Source organism: Balaenoptera acutorostrata, chromosome 4 (assembly GCF_949987535.1).
Source record: "Balaenoptera acutorostrata chromosome 4, mBalAcu1.1, whole genome shotgun sequence".
In the NCBI taxonomy this organism is placed as follows: Eukaryota; Metazoa; Chordata; class Mammalia; order Artiodactyla; family Balaenopteridae; genus Balaenoptera; species Balaenoptera acutorostrata.
Window position 1 is genome coordinate 102,606,318 of NC_080067.1, and position 19,385 is coordinate 102,625,702.

General features: G+C 37.0%; 1 protein-coding gene across 1 annotated transcript in view; it reads left to right on the forward strand.

Annotated features, from left to right (window-relative positions):
• IMPG2 (interphotoreceptor matrix proteoglycan 2) overlaps positions 1-19,385 on the forward strand; it is a 68,191-nt gene that overhangs the window by 12,163 nt on the left and 36,643 nt on the right. Inside the window, exons 6-9 of the mRNA XM_057546046.1 lie at positions 3,904-4,065; positions 7,916-7,974; positions 10,433-10,453; positions 18,370-18,614. Coding sequence (XP_057402029.1) covers positions 3,904-4,065; positions 7,916-7,974; positions 10,433-10,453; positions 18,370-18,614 — 487 coding nt within the window. The remainder of the gene's footprint in view (positions 1-3,903; positions 4,066-7,915; positions 7,975-10,432; positions 10,454-18,369; positions 18,615-19,385) is intronic.

Genomic DNA, 19,385 nt, shown 5'->3' on the forward strand with positions numbered 1-19,385 from the left:
TTAGAAATTTTATACTTTATTTCTGTTTTGTTAGTATTTACCCTGTGTGTTATTATGTGTATTTAATCTAGCAAAATTCAAGTTTTTCAGAATCTTTATCCTTATCCTGAGTAATATAGGAACATTAGAACATTAGAATGATTCAAATGATCACCCTACTATTATATATGCTATTTTTCAGTATTATTGTTCTTTCCCTTTTAGTTCTCTCTCTTTTTAATCCCACAAATTTATTTTATTATATTTATTTTATACAGTTAAAGTTTGTTTTACATTTACCCAGATGTTTGCCACTTTATTTTCTTAAAACTCTTTTTTGCATTTTAGACCTCTCTTCTGGACTAATTTTCCTTCTGAAATATATGCTTCTGGTATTACTTTAGTGAGAATATCTCACTGGTTCAATCTCAGTTTTTGGTCACCTGAAAATTTCTTTATTATCCTTTTATTCTAGAAAGATACTTAAAGTCTGTATTAAATTCTAGATTGAGTTTTTTATTTTCAAGATTTTATTTCACTATCTTCTAACTTTTATTGTTGCTACTAAGAGCTCAACTAACAATTCAGTTCTTATTCCCTTGTGGGTAATCTTACTATTTTTTTGTCCTACTTTTAAGATATTGCTCTCTCTCTGTCTATCTATATCTAATGATGAGAGATAATGACTGAGAATTTCTCAAAATTTATAATAGTCATAAAGCTTCATGTTAAGGAAGTACAACAAATCCAAAGCAAAATAAATAAACATAATCAACTTTTATCCCCATTGTTGTGAAACTGCAGAATCCCATATACTATATAGTATAGTACTGTAAGTATACTGTAGTATAGTATACTGCTACAGGCATATCTCAGAGATACTGTGCGTTCAGTTCCAGACGACCATAATAAAGTGAATATTGCAATAAAGCAAGTCACACGAACTTTTTGGTTTCCTAATGCATATAAAAGTTATGTTTAAACTCTACTATAGTCTGTTGAGTGAACAATAGCATTATGTCTAAAAAAAACAATGTACATACCTTAATTAAAAAATACTTTATTGCTCAAAACTGCTAACCATCGTCTGAGCCTTGAGGAAGTCTAGTAGTAACATCAAAGATCACTGATCACAGATCGCTATAACAAATATAATAATAATAAAAACATTTGAGATATTGTGAGAATTACCAAAATGTGACACAGGGACATGAAGTGAGCAAATGCTTTTGGAAAAAAGGCGCTGATGGACTTGCTTGACTCAGGATTGCCACAAACCTTCAATTTCTAAAAAATGTAGTATCTGCAAAATACAATAAAGGGAAGCCCAATAAAATGAGGTATGCTTGTGTATATAGTATCCCCAATACTATATCATTTAGTATTATATAGTATCCCAAAAACTGTATCATATACTACTCTAACCATAACTATGATATAATAGTATATAATACAGTATTGAGGATACTGCAGTTTCACAAAAATGTGTATAGAAGAAATTTTCAGCTGTTACCTCGTATGATTAGATATATGTCTGACCTCCTCATTTTATACCTTCTGTCAGTTAACCACTGTTTCATAACTTTCTTTGTCTCTCTTTGTTGCATTCAGAAATGTCTTCCAGTTCACTTATTCTTCTTTCAACTTAGTCTAATTTGTTGCTCAAACTGTCTATTGCGTTTTTAAAATCCTTGCTTTATGTAGGAGTCTTTGATCTGACTTCAACACGTAGGGACCTGCTATTTATATTCTATCCCTTTGTGGTATTTAAAACTAAAGCCTAGGTCACAAGGGATCACTAGATATACTATGTACACATAGATTACTGAATCACCTCTCTGGATTTTTCTAACCTATCTTTTTTGATCCCTTGGGGCTTTCTTTGTTTTCATACAAACCAGGTATGCATTAAAAACATTAAAAATATTTATTTAGCATTTTAGGCATTCTGTAGCAGTAAGGTTACTAAGGATATTTCTTTTATAGTAATAATGGAAGTGGAAGTTTCTGTTCAAATTTAGTGAGAGAAAATTTAATTTGGAAGAAGACAAAGTCTTGTACAAAATTCCTTAAGACTAAAGGTTTTTGTTAGTTTCAACATGACTCAGCAGTATGATGGGGAAGAAAGCTGAGTACTGAGGGGAAAAAAACTAGTAAAAGCAAGTGTACTTTCAGGCTGCATTAATAGAAATTAGAATCTACTATAAGGAAGGTGATGGTTGTACCATATTTTAATTGTACCATATTTTAATTGATCAGACCTCACTTATGTTTACCACACTCTAAGGAAGACATTAAGAGCTTGAGAAGTCTCTAGAGGAAAGGAACTAGTGAAAAATCAGGGAAGATGACAGCTGCCTATACTTATTTGAAGGGCTGTCTGGGGACTACACTTTTTATATGCATTCCAGGTTGCAGAACTGAGATCAGTGGGAATTTACAGGGAAATATATTTGGGTTTTATTAAGAACTTTACAACCATGAGAGAGCTTTTTTGGAAATGTAATGGCCTGCCTTTGAAAGTCTTTCCAAGACTTTCTCATCAAAGCCATTTAAACTGAGGATAAATAGATATTTTGGGGGGATACTGTAGAGAGAATTCAGGCATCAGAAAGGATGGTGAAATTTTCGAGGTTCTTTCCAGTTGTGAAGTTTTGAAGGTCTGTGGTTATATGATCCATCAGGGAAGAAAGGTGATACAGTGAAAAAAGCCCGACATTCTCTTCCTGACTCTGCCATTGGCTTGCTGTGAGCCCTTAGGCTAGCCATTCTTCCATCTCAATCCCTGTTTTTCTTGTGTATTAAAATGGAGGGACTTGGATTAGATGAGCACAAGTGTATCTTGCATGCAACAATTATCACTGTTGGGTTCTAGTAGTGATATTCTATTTTCCTCATTCCTTCTACATTTGTTAATTGGGATTCTTTGGTAAGGAACTATTGCCACTTCTCTCTCATTTATTTATTAAATTATTTATTTATATCAGTACAGACTCATGGATATTTCTTTTATTCTTTGGATTATAATCCACTATTTATTTTGTTGCTCAAATTGTTCCAGCTTTGGCTTGTGGAAGACCTGGATTTGGATGTTACAGAGTACAAAAAGTTTGTTGGTGTGGTTTCAGATTCCACATAGAAACTAAGCTTTAAAAAACTTCCACTTATTGAGTTTGGCACAGTATCAGAAAAGATTATCCATGATTATCTGAAAAGGCTATTAATGTATTCCTTCCTTACCCAATACATATCTGTGTGGCTGGATTTTCTTCATGTACTTCAGCTAAAACAACATATTGAATGCAGAAGCAGGTATGAGAATCTAGCCATCTTCTATTAAGCCAGACTTTAAAGAATTTGTAAAAATATAAATATTACTCTTCTCACTAATTTTTTTATTTTGCAAAACATATGTTATTCATTTTTACAGGTAATGAGTTTCTTATTTTGAAATGAATTAATATATATATTTAAAATTTCTCTTTTAATTTTTTGTTTGGTGTGTATCTATAGATATAACCCTCAAAAACCAAACTTCTTTGGGTTCGTCAATGAATTTTAAGAGTTTAAAGGGGTCCTAACACCAAAAAGTTTGAGAACCATCCTTCTAGACTATTTTTAGATGATAATTTCAACTCTTTTTCTTCTTTAAAAATGTTTTCCTTTTATTTATTTACTAACAAAATTTTCTATCCTTCTCTGAACCAGTCATTGTGTATTCAAAGGAATGTACAAATACACAGTAATTTTAATATTAGCCTGTGTCTTAAAGTCCACCAGTTAGTTTCAAAGTCAAATATTATATAAACAGTCGTCATCAGAAGTTGCCTTTGGCAGTGTCTGGCATATCATGGGTGATCAATAAATATTTGTTGACTGAGTGAGTGAACATTGACATTTATTGTTCTTTCTCTAAAAATCCAGATTAGCAATGAAATTGAGAATGTGATAGAAGAATCCACAAAACCAGCAGTGGAGCAGGTTGCAGAATTCAGTATCCACCTTTTGGGGGAACAATACAATGAAGAACTACAGGATCCCTCCAGCTTTCACCACCAGCGCCTTGTAGAAGAGTTTATTTCAGAGGTGGGTGATTTTTTTGTATGTTTTTATTCTTTTTTTTCTTTTTGTATACAAGATAGTTTGCTGGGGTTGTAAATTTCCCATATTAACAACACTGGTTAAAGGTAGATTTCGGATTTAAGCTTTCCATCTATTTGATTCAGGGAGTGGTGATTTAGCCATTTCTTTAGAAAGCTCTCTGAAAAGTTCACTGAAAGATGAACTATTTCACTGAAACAAAATTTTTTATGCATTTGCCATCTGCTAACAAATAAGTGCTATTTCCAACTTTGGCTGCACAGCCAAGGAAGAATGTGTTCTATGGCATGGTTTTAACTTGACAATATTTGGAGAAATGAGCATCTTTGAGAAACTGTATTTAGTGTGTTGTTTTTCTTGAGGGAACATTAAATTTAATTTTTTTAATTTTATATTTGCTCTTTTTTTAAGTTGAAAAATTTTGAACAGTTAATAATAGGCAGTATGGGGCACCAAGTTCAAAGAACAAAAGGACATCCAGTGAAAAGTAAATTTTCCTGTTACCTCTGTTCCTTGGTTGGAAATATTTTAAAAAAGGGGTTTCTTTAAAGAATTGTGCATTAGACCATCCCACAACTTTACTTTCTGGAAGAATTCTATATAGGGACTTGAACTCAAGATTCTTTCAGTCAAAAATGACCCATTCTTGGCCCCCTTCTTGTGTGCCGTTGCTCCTGTATAGACTGTGAGGCACTGAGTGCCCATCTCCTCTCTCTGTCCAGTGAGAAGGCACATCATTCCTTCCTGTTTATTTCTTTTCCATCGCTCTTGATGGAGTTCTCTTTGGCTAAGTTTTTCAATTCCATTACCTTGGACTAATTTCCCTCTCTTTACACTGTTTAGATGAGAAACAAAAATGTGCATCTCTCAGCCAAGCAGCATTATTGCAGCCATCAGACACGGAGAATGTAGGCCAGACGATTAATTTCCTAGCTGTGTGGCCAAGTTGTGAGGCTGTATGGTGTGTGGAAGAAATGTCAGCCAGGCCAGTGGCCACCTGGCATCAGACAGTGTCTTGGATCAGCTGTTTGGTTCTCTCTGACCTTGGATTAAGGAACCTTTAATAAGCCTCAGTGTTTGGGTAAACAATTGTGCTGAATGACTGCATATTTAGAGAAAGTCTAATAAACACTCTGAAAAAACATTTCCAGCAGGGACTTTATGAGGTATAGGTAGCTATTGGCTTGAGGTGATTTGAGGGTGATGAAGGATCCGTTCCTTCTCTGGCCTTTTTCTATATCCCTGTCCTTTTACCTGGAATAAAATGTCTACGAATAGCCACTTCTTTGTGTGGAACTGCAGAGTCAGGGTCAATGTCTCTGAAAGGTCCTGTCTCCATGTTTACTGCAAACTGAAGGAGGCCCTCAAGCTCTCTCCCTTCAGGACACAGTCACAGGAATTGTTCCTTCAATATTATTTCTTAGGTAATATTGCAAGACACAGGGAAAAAGAAAGCCTGCTTGGGAGGATTGAGGTTTGGGAGCTGTTAATTTTTTTTTTTTTGTCATGAGGAGAAGAGTAAGATAAACTTGGGACATCACCAAGAATGACATCAGAGAGGGAAAGGCCATTGTGATAGGCTTGGGAGTGTGGATACGTGACAACAGACACGGAATCAACAGTGTCCCCGCATAGTGCTTTGTGTTCTGCAGCCTGCTGTATGTCGGTTTGCTAACAGCTGCCGTGTGGGTAATCATCTCCATTTTATAGATGAAACCCAGGAGGGCAAGTAACTTGTTCATGGTCATTTCAGCTTCTAGGAGTAGAAGGGAAAATCAGGTCTCCTCCTTCCTTTGAAAGTGTTCCTTCCTTTATATCAATACAGAGTCCGCTTCATTTTAATTCAGGTGAGAAGTTGTGGTGAGCCTCACAGTTTTCCCAGTCCTGGTCCCAATTTTAAAACCACATTTATCAGGGGAAAGAGGATGAGGCATGTAATTCAGTAGAAAGATTGGGGATTGAGCAAATTTGGATTCAGTCACTTAGCAAATGCATGATCTGGACAAATTAGTTGACATCTCAGAGTCTCAGTTTTCTCAACCATATAATGGGAAAGATATGTATCTCTTGGTATTGTTGAAAGGATTAGAAGTAATATTATATCAAAGCACCAGGTACATAGCAGTCACTCAGTAAATTGTACCTGTTACTAATCTTGATGTTAATAAAGTGGAATGACTTTATTACAACTGGGTACCTGTACATAGCTAACTGGGTATGATGAATTAGAATACATATATGTGTTTGAATCAAGAGATAGCAAAGCCCCAGATGAGATGGGTTTAGTATTAATAATAACATGCAGTTGTACAGCATTTTGCAATTAATGGACTACCTTCAGCTACATTCATTTTAATCTTACAAAAACTAATGTGGTTGGTGGGCAGGGCAGCATTAATCATATAAAAGAAGACTTGTGCCTGGCCACTCTGCCAGTAAAAACAGCTGGGACTAACCGTCAGTCTTTGGATTCCTAGTCCTGCAGATTCTATCCCCAGCCCCATCCTCCAAGAATTAATAGTACTTCTCAGTTTTCTTTCAGAGAATGAAACAAGGCAATTACTATAGCTAAAAAGTTTCACATGTTTGGATTCTTTATCTGCAAGGCATGAATATCTTCGGTGAACCAAGATTTTAAAAAAATCCCATTCTCCTGATTATATGTGGACTTGGTTTTAAAAGCAGATGCCCAGAGATGTCCCCAAAGTCCACTAACAACTTCTCTTGTTCTAGTGTCGGCCCCCTAGTGACTTATCTGGTGAGATCGTCACCTTCTGAAATGTTGTGGATAAAATGTTCGATTTTGTTAAATATGTATTTATGCATAACTGATTTTTTTAGGTATTTGGTCCAATCTAGCATTTCCCCCTGCTCTAGTCACTAAGCTTATATTGATTTATGTGGCTTGATTTTAAAAACTCACTGATAAAACTGGTTCCTGCAGTTGTGATGCTCATAAATTGATCTTTTGACCAGTCACTGCTTTATAACCTCCTTCGTGACAAGCAGTCAGCAAGGCCTAAGCCCAGGTCTGTATCTTTCTTTCTTATGTTAGCTGTGTTCACAGTCCCTTGTGTTGTAGGAGTAGGAAACAGATGCCACCAGACATTTTACACATAGAGGAAATGAGCACCTGACTGTGTGTTAGTTAGCGTGTGTGCTGTGGCCAGATTTCTTTCTTTTTTTTCTTTTTTAACATCTTTATTAGAGTATAATTGCTTTACAATGGTGTGTTAGTTTCTGCTTTATAACAAAGTGAATCAGTTATACATATACATATGTCCCCATATCTCTTCCCTCTTGCGTCTCCCTCCTTCCCACCCTCCCTATCCCACCCCTCCAGGTGGTCACAAAGCACCGAGCTGATCTCCCTGTGCTATGCGGCTGCTTCCCACTAGCTATCGATTTTACGTTTGGTAGTGTATATATGTCCATGTGTGGCCAGATTTCTAATCCATATAATTGCATTAAAAAATGTTATTACAGTTTCTTTGAAACCAGTCCTTTTTTCACATTTCATCACATAAAGGATAAAACAGTGCTTTGCCAATAAAAGTGTGTTTTTTATAATTTGGAAAAAATTAATATTAAAGCACATCAAAACCTTAAAAAATCAAAATGAAAAAGGAAAATGTGGCAATGATGTAAAAACTATTTTCTAACATTGTAACAATTATAATTTTCTTAACTTTCTGATCCACATATATCCATGTGTGTGTACAAGCTTCTAATGGTTGTAAACAGTGCACTTTATATTCGACTCTTAAAAGCATTTTTTCTATGTACTTTTTTTACATTTCTACATAGTTATAAAGTTTATTTTTATTTTTAACAGGTGGAAAATGCATTTACTGGGTTGCTGGGCTACAAGGACATTCATGTACTTGACTTTAGGTAAATAGACTTTAAAAATGCACATGTTTTGTAGAACTCTTTATTTCAAATGGAATATCCTTTTGTGTTTATTATGTATACTCTAACAATGATTCAAAATGATGTGAATGCTGTAATTCAATACTATTTTGTTAAATTCATATTCCTTTTTAAAAAATTTATTTATTTTTTAAATTTTTATTGGGGTATAGTTGATTTATAATGTGTTAGTTTCAGGTGTACCGCAAAGTGAATCAGTTATACATATACATATATCCACTCTTATTTAGATTCTTTTCCCATATAGGCCATTACAGAGTATTGAGTAGAGTTCCCTGTGCTATACAGTAGGTCCTTATTAGTCATCTGTTTTATATATAGTAGTGTGTATATGTCAATCCTATAAATTCGTATTCCTAATGCTGGTTTTTCAGGTGAAGAAACTGAGTCAGAAAAAGGCAAAATAATATATTCAAGGAGATATATTAAATTGTAGTTGGGCCACGGTAAGAACTTAGGAATTCATGTCCCCAGCTTGCTGCTGACAAGTCACAGTGCTTTTATTTGGCACTGAAGGGAGCCTGGAGTCAGATTAGATATGACCTCAGCGTGCTCCTAAAGCTCGTCAGTGCTACACTAAGGTGACTTTGACGTCTCAGTGCATGGCCGCTCTGGAAGGGATGTGTTCATCAACATAACAGTTCTGGGTAAATCAGACACCTCTTTTTTTTTTTTTTTTTTATTTAATTTTATTTATTTATTTATTTGGTTGCGCCCTGTCATTTGCGGCAGACGGGCTCGTTAGTTGTGGCGTGCATGTGAGATCTACCTCCCTGACCAGGGATTGAACCCAGGCCCCCTGCATTGGGAGCATGGAGTCTTAACCACTGCGCCACCAGGGAAGTCCCAGACACCTCTTTTTAAGACATTTCTTCCCTACTTAAGACCTGCAGCATAATACTTGTGAACATTTATTGAGTGAATACTTTTGGCCACTTGACATTCCTGAGCTCACATAATCGTCAACTCTTTCAGCAAAAATATTATTATTAATACTTATCTTGCAGAGGAGCAAACAGGTTTAATAGGATGAAGTATTAGCCCAAGGTCAGAGGGTTTTTAAGTTAGAGCATAAGAGGGATTTTGAAACAAAGTGGCTGACTTTATAGCTCTCGCTCTTAACCTCCGTGCTAGACTGAGTCCTCTGAAGGTTTGGAGCAGGTGGGTGGTAGCTACGGCCCACCTATTGGATGCAGGGGAGCTTGAGCATAATTAACAGTGTATGCATCTTTGGCATAGTCTTGTCACAACTTCTGGGTTTTCCAGAAATAATAGCAAGCACTTACGAGCGCAGTGTGCCAGTATTTATAGTAATTCATTTAATCCCAGCAGCCATGCTGTGAAATAGTTACTGTTATCCTCCTTTTTTTCTGATAAGGAAACCAGAGCACAGGGAATTTAAGTATTTTATCTATGGACACTCGGCTAATTATTGGCGCAGGGGCCGGGGCAAGCATGGTAAATTGACCCTCCACCTACTCTCACACCATGACCTGTCTCCCAGTTCAGCCTTAGCCCTTTGCACAGGATACTTGCCTCCAGCTGTGACTAAAGCTCACATGAGAGCCTGAGAAGGCGAGGCTTTTGAAGTCCTCTCTCATTTGGCCGCACTTGAAAGGCAACTTGGCCTTTGGGATCAACTTGCCTAGGTTTAAATCCTGCCTTTGGCACTGCTGGCTGGATGGTTTTGGATAAATTAACAAGCCTTAACTTCTCCTTTGTATAAAAAAGATAATTTATACAATTTATATTAATCCTGCTTTATTAAAAAATACTTTTGAAATGCTTTGGATAAATTATTTAGTTGTTTTGTTTCTCAGTTTCTTTACCTGTAATATGGGGATGTTCATGGTCCTTAATAAGTTTTCATGAGGATTAAATGAATTAATTTTTGTAAAATGCATAGCACATGGGAAGTTCTACATTAAATAAATATTAAATAAATAAATAAATATTAAAGGCTATGCAATATCCTATAAGTTAGTCAGTCCTGACCTTTCCCAACCCCTTAGAACCTTACTATATACCATCTGATTTTCTTTTATTCATTTTAATACCACGTAACACATTGTATCCCCCCAAAAGTATTCCCAATTTTGTTAGTGCGAACAGCTGGAGTTCTCTGCTGATCTACTGAAAAAGAGTCTATTTATAAAGAGATAACCATATATTAATTGTTTAAAAGTATTTTTAACAAGTTTGAAGACAGTAAAGACTATCGATTTTAAAATAGAATACTTTCTCCACCTTTGCTATCTTCCTTCAATGTATAGGAATTTGTCGTTATCTAGTATATACAAGCATTTTCATTTAAAGAAACATTTCAGAGGAAATACATTAAGAACTTGTACTTTGATGAATTATATGACAATTATAACGCTCTTAAACTCTGCTTAACACTTTCCATTTTTGTTTTCAGGTCCCCTAAGGAAAATGGCAGGTAGAGTAACTTTTGGCACTTTCTATACTGTTCACCTAATGAGGAGGTAGTTCAGAAAATATGGTAGCCCGAGGTCCAAGGGAGCATGGCTTAATTCCTTTATTACTTCCAATATCACTGTTCATCTCCTTACAGATGAGTTGGCCAACATTTTTTTAAGAGTCAGATAGTAAATATTTCAAACTTTTTCGCACTATACAGCCTCTGTCGCATCTACTCACCTCTGTCACTATCAGATGAAAGTAGATGTAAGCAATATATTGAAAATGAATGAACGTGGCTGTGTTCCAATAAAACTTATTCATGGACCCTGAAATGTCAATGTCATGTGATCTTCACGTCACAACATATTGTTATTTTGATTTTTTTCAACCATTTAAAATATAAAATCCATTAACTCATGGACATGGGCTGGATTTAGCTCACAGGCTGTAGTTTACAGACTTCTGTCATAGGCTGCTGACGACAAGTACTTTTATTTTATTTATTTATTTATTTATTTTTAAATTTATTTTTATTTATTTATGGCTGTGTTGGGTCTTCGTTTCTGTCCGAGGGCTTTCTCTAGTTGTGGCAAGGGGGGGCCACTCTTCATCGCGGTGTGCGGGCCTCTCACTATTGCGGCCTCTCTTGTTGCGGAGCACAGGCTCCAGACGCGCAGGCTCAGTAGTTGTGGCTCACGGGCCCAGTTGCTCTGCGGCATGTGGGATCTTCCCAGACCAGGGCTCGAACCCGTGTCCCCTGCATTGGCAGGCAGATTCTCAACCACTGCGCCACCAGGGAAGCCCACAAGTACTTTTATTTTTTAACCTATTTTTATTTATTTATTTTTAGTTTTAAATTAAAAAAATTTTTTTGAGGTATAGTTGATTCACAATTTTATATAGGTTTCAGGTGTACAACATAGTGATTCACAATTTTTAAAGGTTATACTCCATTTATAGTTATTAGAAAATATTGGCTATATTCCCTGTGCTGTACAATATAGCCTATGACAAATACTTTAAAATATTGAGTTATACTTAGTTTAAAATTGTAATTAAAAACTGACACTAATGAAAACACTTTCAAGTATACTATTGTCATTGAATAATATAATCAAGTGTCATTTTAAGTGGTAAATGAAAGGGAGAAAGCTGATCTCTGTCATAGTTCATTTGCGAAAACAGCTGCTCTCTGGAACTTCTTAGAAGCATAATATAAAAGCATAGTCGATCCCCCTTGTGAAGGTTGCTTGTCATTTTATCTTTGAACTCAAGTTTATTTAAAATTTACTTTCTCTTGAAAGATTGATAACCATAATATAGAAAACATGAAGCAAATTCATAAGCTAAGTACAGAGATGTTTAGAGATACGGTAATATTTCTTCACTGTAATTTCTTTTTAGAATATTTTTATTTTTTTATTGAAGTATAGTTGATTTACAGTATTATATTAGTTTCAGGTGTAGAACATAGTGACTCAGTATTTTTATAGATTATATTCCATTTAAAGTTATTATGAAATATTAGCTATATTCCCTGTGCTGTATAATATATCCTTGTAGCTTATTTATTTTATACATAGTAGTTTGTATTTCTTAATCCTCTACCCCTATCTTGCCCCTCCTCCCTTTCCTCATCCCACTGGTAACTACTAGTTTGTTCTCTATATCTGTGAGTCTGTTTCTGTTTTGTTATATTCATTCGATTATTTTATTTTTTAGATTCCACATATAAATGATAACATAGAGTATTTATCTTTCTCTGTCTGACTTATTTCACTAAATGTAATACACTCCAGGTCAATCCGTGTCATTATGCCTTCATTTATATAAGATATAAATATAATATCTTATATTTGAAAAGGGCTTTCTGACTTCCTCATTTTCATTTATATTATTTTAGCAAATATTCACTAAGTGTCTGCTAATTGGGCAAACCTTGTGTCTGCAAAAATGAATAACTGTTGGTCTCCATCATCTAGGAACACACAGTCTAATTAAAAGTGCTTTCAGAGATATGTCAAAGTATGGGTTCTTTTGTTTTTTCATTTTATTTTCTTATATCCCTGTAAGATAGTGAAAATGAGAATATTCATTCTCCTTTTGTAGCTACTTTATTTGTTTATTTATTATTCATTTTTGGCTGTGTTGGGTCTTCGGTTCGTGCGAGGGCTTTCTCTAGTTGCGGCAAGCAGGGGCCACTCTTCATCGCGGTGCGGGGACCGCTCTTCATCACAGTGCGCAGGCCTTTCACTATCGCGGCCCCTCCCGCTGCGGGGCACAGGCTCCAGACGCGCAGGCTCAGTAATTGTGGCTCACGGGCCCAGCCGCTCCGCGGCATGTGGGATCTTCCCAGACCAGGGCTCGAACCCGTGTCCCCTGCATTAGCAGGCAGATTCCCAACCACTGCGCCACCAGGGAAGCCCCATTCTCCTTTTGGAGGTGAGGAAATTTTGCCTTAGGGAGGCAAACTGATTTGCCATAACTTACGTGACTAGAAGGTATCAGATATTTTGCCCAAAGTAATCAGGATTTGGGTTTCTGTACTCTTACTATATGCAGACTGCTCTGTGTGTTTATATTATAGGTATATGTGTTGATGGTCAATATTCAACCAAAAGACCTGATTGTTTAATTGCTGCACTCTTGGGGAGATTAGAATGTTAAAACAACCCGAATTCTGATGTTAATCCTGTGATCAAAGAATGGTATTCAGTTGCTGAGTGCTAAGTTCTCTATAGGGACACAGACAACAATTCGATATGAAACCATTAGATTTTATGATACAATTGTTAACCTAAGTACAGTTTCCAAAATTGTTCAGTATTGTCAGATATTAAGCAGTTGGTGGAGTTTATTCATAACTTTCTGGTATACTTTTATTTTGAGCTGTGTGTGAATGAATGTGTGGCACAGAAATAGTCTATTTATATAATATGTAACACCCCTCTCTCTCTCCATAAGCATTTATATACACATGAAATTTTCTATTTGCTTCGTACCTCTTTCAAGATGCACACATTATTTTAAGTTAGTAGGACCCATTTGAAGTGAATCAACAAAATATCTGCCTGGTATACACACTTACTCCAGGCCTTGTAAGTATGCACCTTCTTCCTAATAGAAGTATGAGGGAAGAAGGGATGTCTGAGCTTCTCTGAAATATCTTTAGTTTGATCAGTTGTCACGAGATGTGATATCATTATTTTTTCTATTTAAAACCTGCACACGTCAAACAGCCAATCAGGGCATTAGAGGTGAGGAATAAGGGTAAATTTCACCTCCACATGATTGATGTCTCTGGAAATAGCAGTCAGACAGAGAAACTTTCCTCTATATAGCAGTTGTTTCAGTTTAGAAGATGAAAGGTAATGCTATGGTGATGGTTGGTTAACTTGGAGTTGCTGAGTGCAGAGAGCCAGCACAGCTTTCTTCAGTCAGATAATGTTTTGTCACCAGTGTGCATTCTGCGTCTTATATACTTCCTTTTTCTCTTGGCTTTCTTTTATTCTGTTCCTCATCCTGAGATGTCTCTGTACTCCACTTACCATGCCAGAACTAAGTCTGTTCTGGGTCATGCTGAAGTTCTCAGATCTGAGAATAGATGGTTTTCTGATACCTCAAGCATTACTTTGAGTTCACTTTCCAGGACAAAAACTCGGTAATAAGTTGCAGTATCTCTGTGAGGCATTTTATCTTCTTTAAAGAATTTATGCTTACTAGACAAGGTAGATGATATTAGAAGTGTTATTTTTAGAAGTCCAAGGGAAACATTGGGAGACAAATTATATTTTGCCAGTAAAGAGTAAGTCTAGTGATCTAACCCAGACAGCCTGATTTGCACAGATTTCTTGATCCTGGAACATTTCTCTTGGTCTTCTCCCTATGCTATTTAAAAGTCATGCAAAGCACATGGTAGGCTCTCAGTAAAGGCTTGACTCTCCTTGTCTGATTTTCTTTGTAGCCCGGGAAGCAACTCAAGTGCTAACTGGCACAGCCTTTTCTTCTTCTCCAGTTTTTCCCTTATCACTGCTTCCTTAGAGCCTTAGAGTCTTAGAGCCATATTAACATGGTAATAGGTTGGGCACAGATCCCAAGGAGAAGCTCACCTTCCTGGAGATGTAGGCATGGTCCATCCCACAGAGCTTGGGAAGAGCCTGCACATCCTCACAGAGTTGGGTTCCGGCTGTGAAGCAGTGTCCCTAAAATCATTACCCAGAAGACACAAATGTATGAGGATAATAGGAGTGCTCTTTAGGGTGAAAAATTACTCTTTCATATTTAGAGACTTAAAAACCCTTCAGATTAAGTCAGGAGTATCACATACTGTCATTTAAGTGGCACAAATTCAATGGTCTTATCTGCCTGCGTTACTGAATAAAATTGACCATTTGTTTTTTCATTATTTTCAAAAGTATTTAGTGAACTGCTATGAGCCAGGCGTTGTGTCCTAAATGCTTGCGACACATGTGGTGTGGTAAGTTCTGACCAGTAAGTGTCCCTCATACTATTTTATTTCACATTGGGGCCATCATTTGATTATTTTAGCATGTTTTACTGAATTTATTTCTTTACAAAAGGAGATCAGGAATTACTCATGAATCAACATATTCTGATATGAAAAATTAAGGGTTTGGCGGAATTTACAGATGACAAGCAGATGTCTCGCCACTTAGTAGGGCATCCGGGTGTCAAAATGCTCAATTACCACTCTAAAGCTCCCTAAACCACCCTGTTGGAAGTGGTAGCTTATCAGATCTGGGAGGAAAACCTTACTGACCTTAGAGTGGGACAGGAACATCGTATCATGCCTGTCTGCTTCTGTGGCAGGTGAGGGGTAACACCTTCATGGCTTCCCCTGTAGGCCCTGGACAAGACCAGAACTGCCAGTGTTCCCAGGAAGGAGAGGTCTCTTGAGACCAATTTATGCTTACCAAACCACAAAATACAATGCCGATTGATCTATTTAAAGCAAGAAATATATCTGCCAACTGACTAATTATTGCATTGGCTTAGCTCATGCATTCTTTCCCCATAGGACAATCTGTAGGGAATTATAATCAAAAGTTCCTTTTGCAAGCTTGAGATCAGAGAAAGGAAGTTGGCTGATCCTAATGGCCAGTATCAAAGTCATGCTAGCCTGTTGTAGCTGTCTCCAATCTAGGGATCTGTGTTACAAGGAAGCCACAATACACTGATCAGAAACTTTTCACTAATGGTAGCATAAATTAGTTGACTAACCCTTTTTCTAGACTCTATGAGACACTTCTCATTATCCTGACACTTTTTTTTGAGATATATGAATACCTATTAATACTATTAATGAATACCTATTAATACTATTAATGAATACCTATTAATACTATTAATTAGGCTGCAGTTTTCTCTTTATATTCAGGCAGGTATAGATTTCTGTTAATTTGATAGGCACTTAATGCCAGGTACCAAGCCAAACATTGGAGACAGAAACTCAAGGAGAGACTGCAAGGCAGTCACTATAAATAGAATCTTTTTACAAAACAGCAAAGGCTATAATCAAGGAATATGTAAGTGAGCTCAGAGGAGGAAGTGCTTAATTTATTTGAGTGCTTTGCTTTGGGCATCATTTTGCTCCTATAGAATGTCTGAAGGTGGCAGATTATTTCCATTGCACATCTGCCTTCAGTGGTTTATCTTTGGGAGGGTGGTATTCTCCTTTCCTCTGGAGGGATCTTGGTGTGGCTTGCTGGGTACTGCCTCTGATGGCTGTGTCTCATAGACTGGCTGGAAGCCAGAATGATGAGTAGAGCAAAGCCATTCTCATAATGACTTTTTTCTGGTAATAGTTTAATTAAAGTTACTGAGAGTGTGGCAAAGTAGTTCAGAATACAGGTGCTGGAGTCAGGTAGATCCGTGTTTGAATCTTGACTCTATCTATCTCTTATATATGGTGAAATTTTAGGCAAGTCTTTTAACTTCTTTAAAGCTCGGTTTCTTTCTTTTTTTTTTTTTTAAAGAAAGAAGGTTGTTCTCTTCCACTTTATTTTTTATTTATTTTTTTTTTTTAAAGATTTTTTTTTATTTTTTTATTGATTAATTGATTGATTGATTGATTGCTATGTTGGGTCTTCGTTTCTGTGCTAGGGCCTTCTCTAGTTGTGGCAAGCGGGGGCCACTCCTCATCACGGTGCGCGGGCCTCTCACCATCGCGGCCCCTCCTGTTGCGGAGCACAGCTCCAGACGCGCAGGCTCAGTAATTGTGGCTCACGGGCCCAGCCGCTCCGCGGCATGTGGGATCCTCCCAGACCAGGGCTCGAACCCGCGTCCCCTGCATTAGCAGGCAGACTCCCAACCACTGCGCCACCAGGGAAGCCCCACTTTATTTTTATTATTAGTATTTTTTTAATTAATTAATTAATTTTTGGCTGTGTTGGGTCTTCGTTTCTGTGCGAGGGCTTTCTCTAGTTGTGGCAAGCGGGGGCCACTCTTCATCGCGGTGCGCGGGCCTCTCACTATCGCGGCCTCTCACTATCGCGGCCTCTCGTTGTGGAGCACAGGCTCCAGACGCGCAGGCTCAGTAGTTGTGGCTCACGGGCCTAGTTGCTCTGCAGCATGTGGGATCTTCCCAGACCAGGGCTCGAACCCGTGTCCCCTGCATTAGCAGGCAGATTCTCAACCACTGCGCCACCAGGGGAGCCCAAAGCTCGGTTTCTTAATAATAAGCTGAAGGTAATAAAACCTTCATAAGGTTTTTATGAATATTAAATGAGATTAAAGCCTGTGAAATAGCTGTCACATTGTAAGCACTTACAAAAATGTTAGTTTTTAGCTGTTAGATAAATCTGAGTTAGTCTAGAAGGAGTAATTCTATTGGCTTAAAAATTTTATATTCTGATGTTTCTTCAAAATGACTATTTAAGAAAATATCAAATGACGTATCATCTCCTACTAATTATTTTCACTTTATCCTTTATTCCAAGAAATCTTCTCTTTGTTTGCTTGTGGAAAGATAGTGAAAAGGCCCCATTCCCAGACAAAGTTATTTCTTAGCACTTGTCAAACTTTTATTCAGCGCATTAAGGAGGGAACCAGCAGAAAAATGAGAGCTAGTTTCTAGAGCATTTGAAAGAAGTATATATAGTTAATTGGGAAAGGATTGTTAAGTTAGATACAACATTGCTAAATGCCCTACAGGTTAGTAAAATCATAAACTTTGGAGTTATCGTTCCTATCAGGCCAAAAAACCCATCACATCTTAGTAGTTTATTTTTACAATTCACTATTAAACTTTATAGGACTGTAAATTGTCTGTGCTATAAAACAAAAGTATGTCTCCTGAGAGACTTAGATAACTGTCATATTAGAAAATATTCTAGCATGCTATTTTAAAAAACTCACATCATCAATTTGCTTTATCTCCAAATATTTCGTATTTTCCTTTCACAATAGGCAACTATGTTTTAGTTCATAGTAATTAAGCTTCTTCATTGCTTCACTCCGCATTGTGGAGTACATAATTCATCCAGCAACAGTAATAAAGAGATATGAGAGGATTTCCCATTGTTGAGTAGAGTTAGAGGGTTTTGTTTTGTTTTATTTTTTTAAATCAGGTAGGAAAAAGGCTAATAGGGAAAGAAGGAAGCAGGCTGATAGGGAAAAGGAGCAGTTGGCTTTGAAGGGGTGAGAACACGGGGGAAGAATACGCTCAGGTATTGTGCAGGGTTGACTCTGCGGCCTCCTTAGACCCCTTTCCATGTTCTTAGATCTATTACCCTCTGTTCTCTGGGAAGAAGGGGATGGCTAAAGGTTGCCCAGAGTCTTCAGAGAATGGTGATGGAATCCATGCTTTTTGAGACTCTCCCTCTAGGTCTAATGTTTGTTCTTGGTGGGTTCAAAGCTCCTTTCTTTGTGTTTCCTTGGCAGGACCTAATCTGTTTCTCTTTTCATCCATAGTGGCATAGATGTTCACTACGCAGTTACCTTCAATGGTGAGGCCATCAGCAATACCACCTGGGACCTAATTAGCCTTCACTCCAACAAGGTGGAGAACCATGGTCTGGTGGAATTGGATGATAAGCCCACTGCTGTTTATACAATTAGTAACTTCAGAGATTATATTGCTGAGACACTGCACCAGAAGTTTTTGCTGGGGACCTCCTCTTTGAATCTGGATCCTGACTCCCTTCAGCTTATTGATGGTAAGTTGGATAACCATTAAGTCCTTGTACAGTTTTAGTTTCTTTTCCAGTATATTCTGGGAAAACTAATTTCCAAAAATATATATGGTTCTGGCACTCTCTAGACTGCATGAGACAGAAGCCATCCTGATATGAATGGCACTTTAGCCATGCAGATAATTTGGGTAGATCAGTCAGGGGTTCCTGGTGGAAGAATGGCATGAGGATTAAGATATGCCATAGGCAAAATGAGGTTGTTTAGGAAACTAAATCCATAAACAGCATAGTGAGGTCTTCCTTTTATGTGGAGCCTGGCGTGGAGCTACTTCCTAGAAGGTGTCCTAAAAAAGAGGTCAACAATTCTCTCAGAATTTCCAAGCAAGTTTAACAAAAGCTTTAGGATATCCAGTACAAACTAATTCAGGTGCTTTGACCTTTCAGTAGATGTACGTTTCAATTGCTCACAATTTTATTCCTAAAATCCATTTCTGTTTGTTATGCCAGCTTCAGAGTTCTGAATGGCTGCAGCTTTCTAGGTGACTCAATCGTCTTAAAAGTTTTGTTCATCTTTGATCTCATGCTACTTGTTTTCCATAGAAGACAAGATAACTGAATACACAGTTGAAAAAGAATTTTGGAAAATACTTATATTTTCCAAAAATAGGGTCTTTGACTTCTGTTTGATCCCTTTATGTCAGTGAACAGGTGAATAAAGAGAGATTCTGCTTCTATTGTTGGTGTATGCACCAGATCACCTTTCTGACAATCCTTTCTTTTTAGCTTTTATTGATT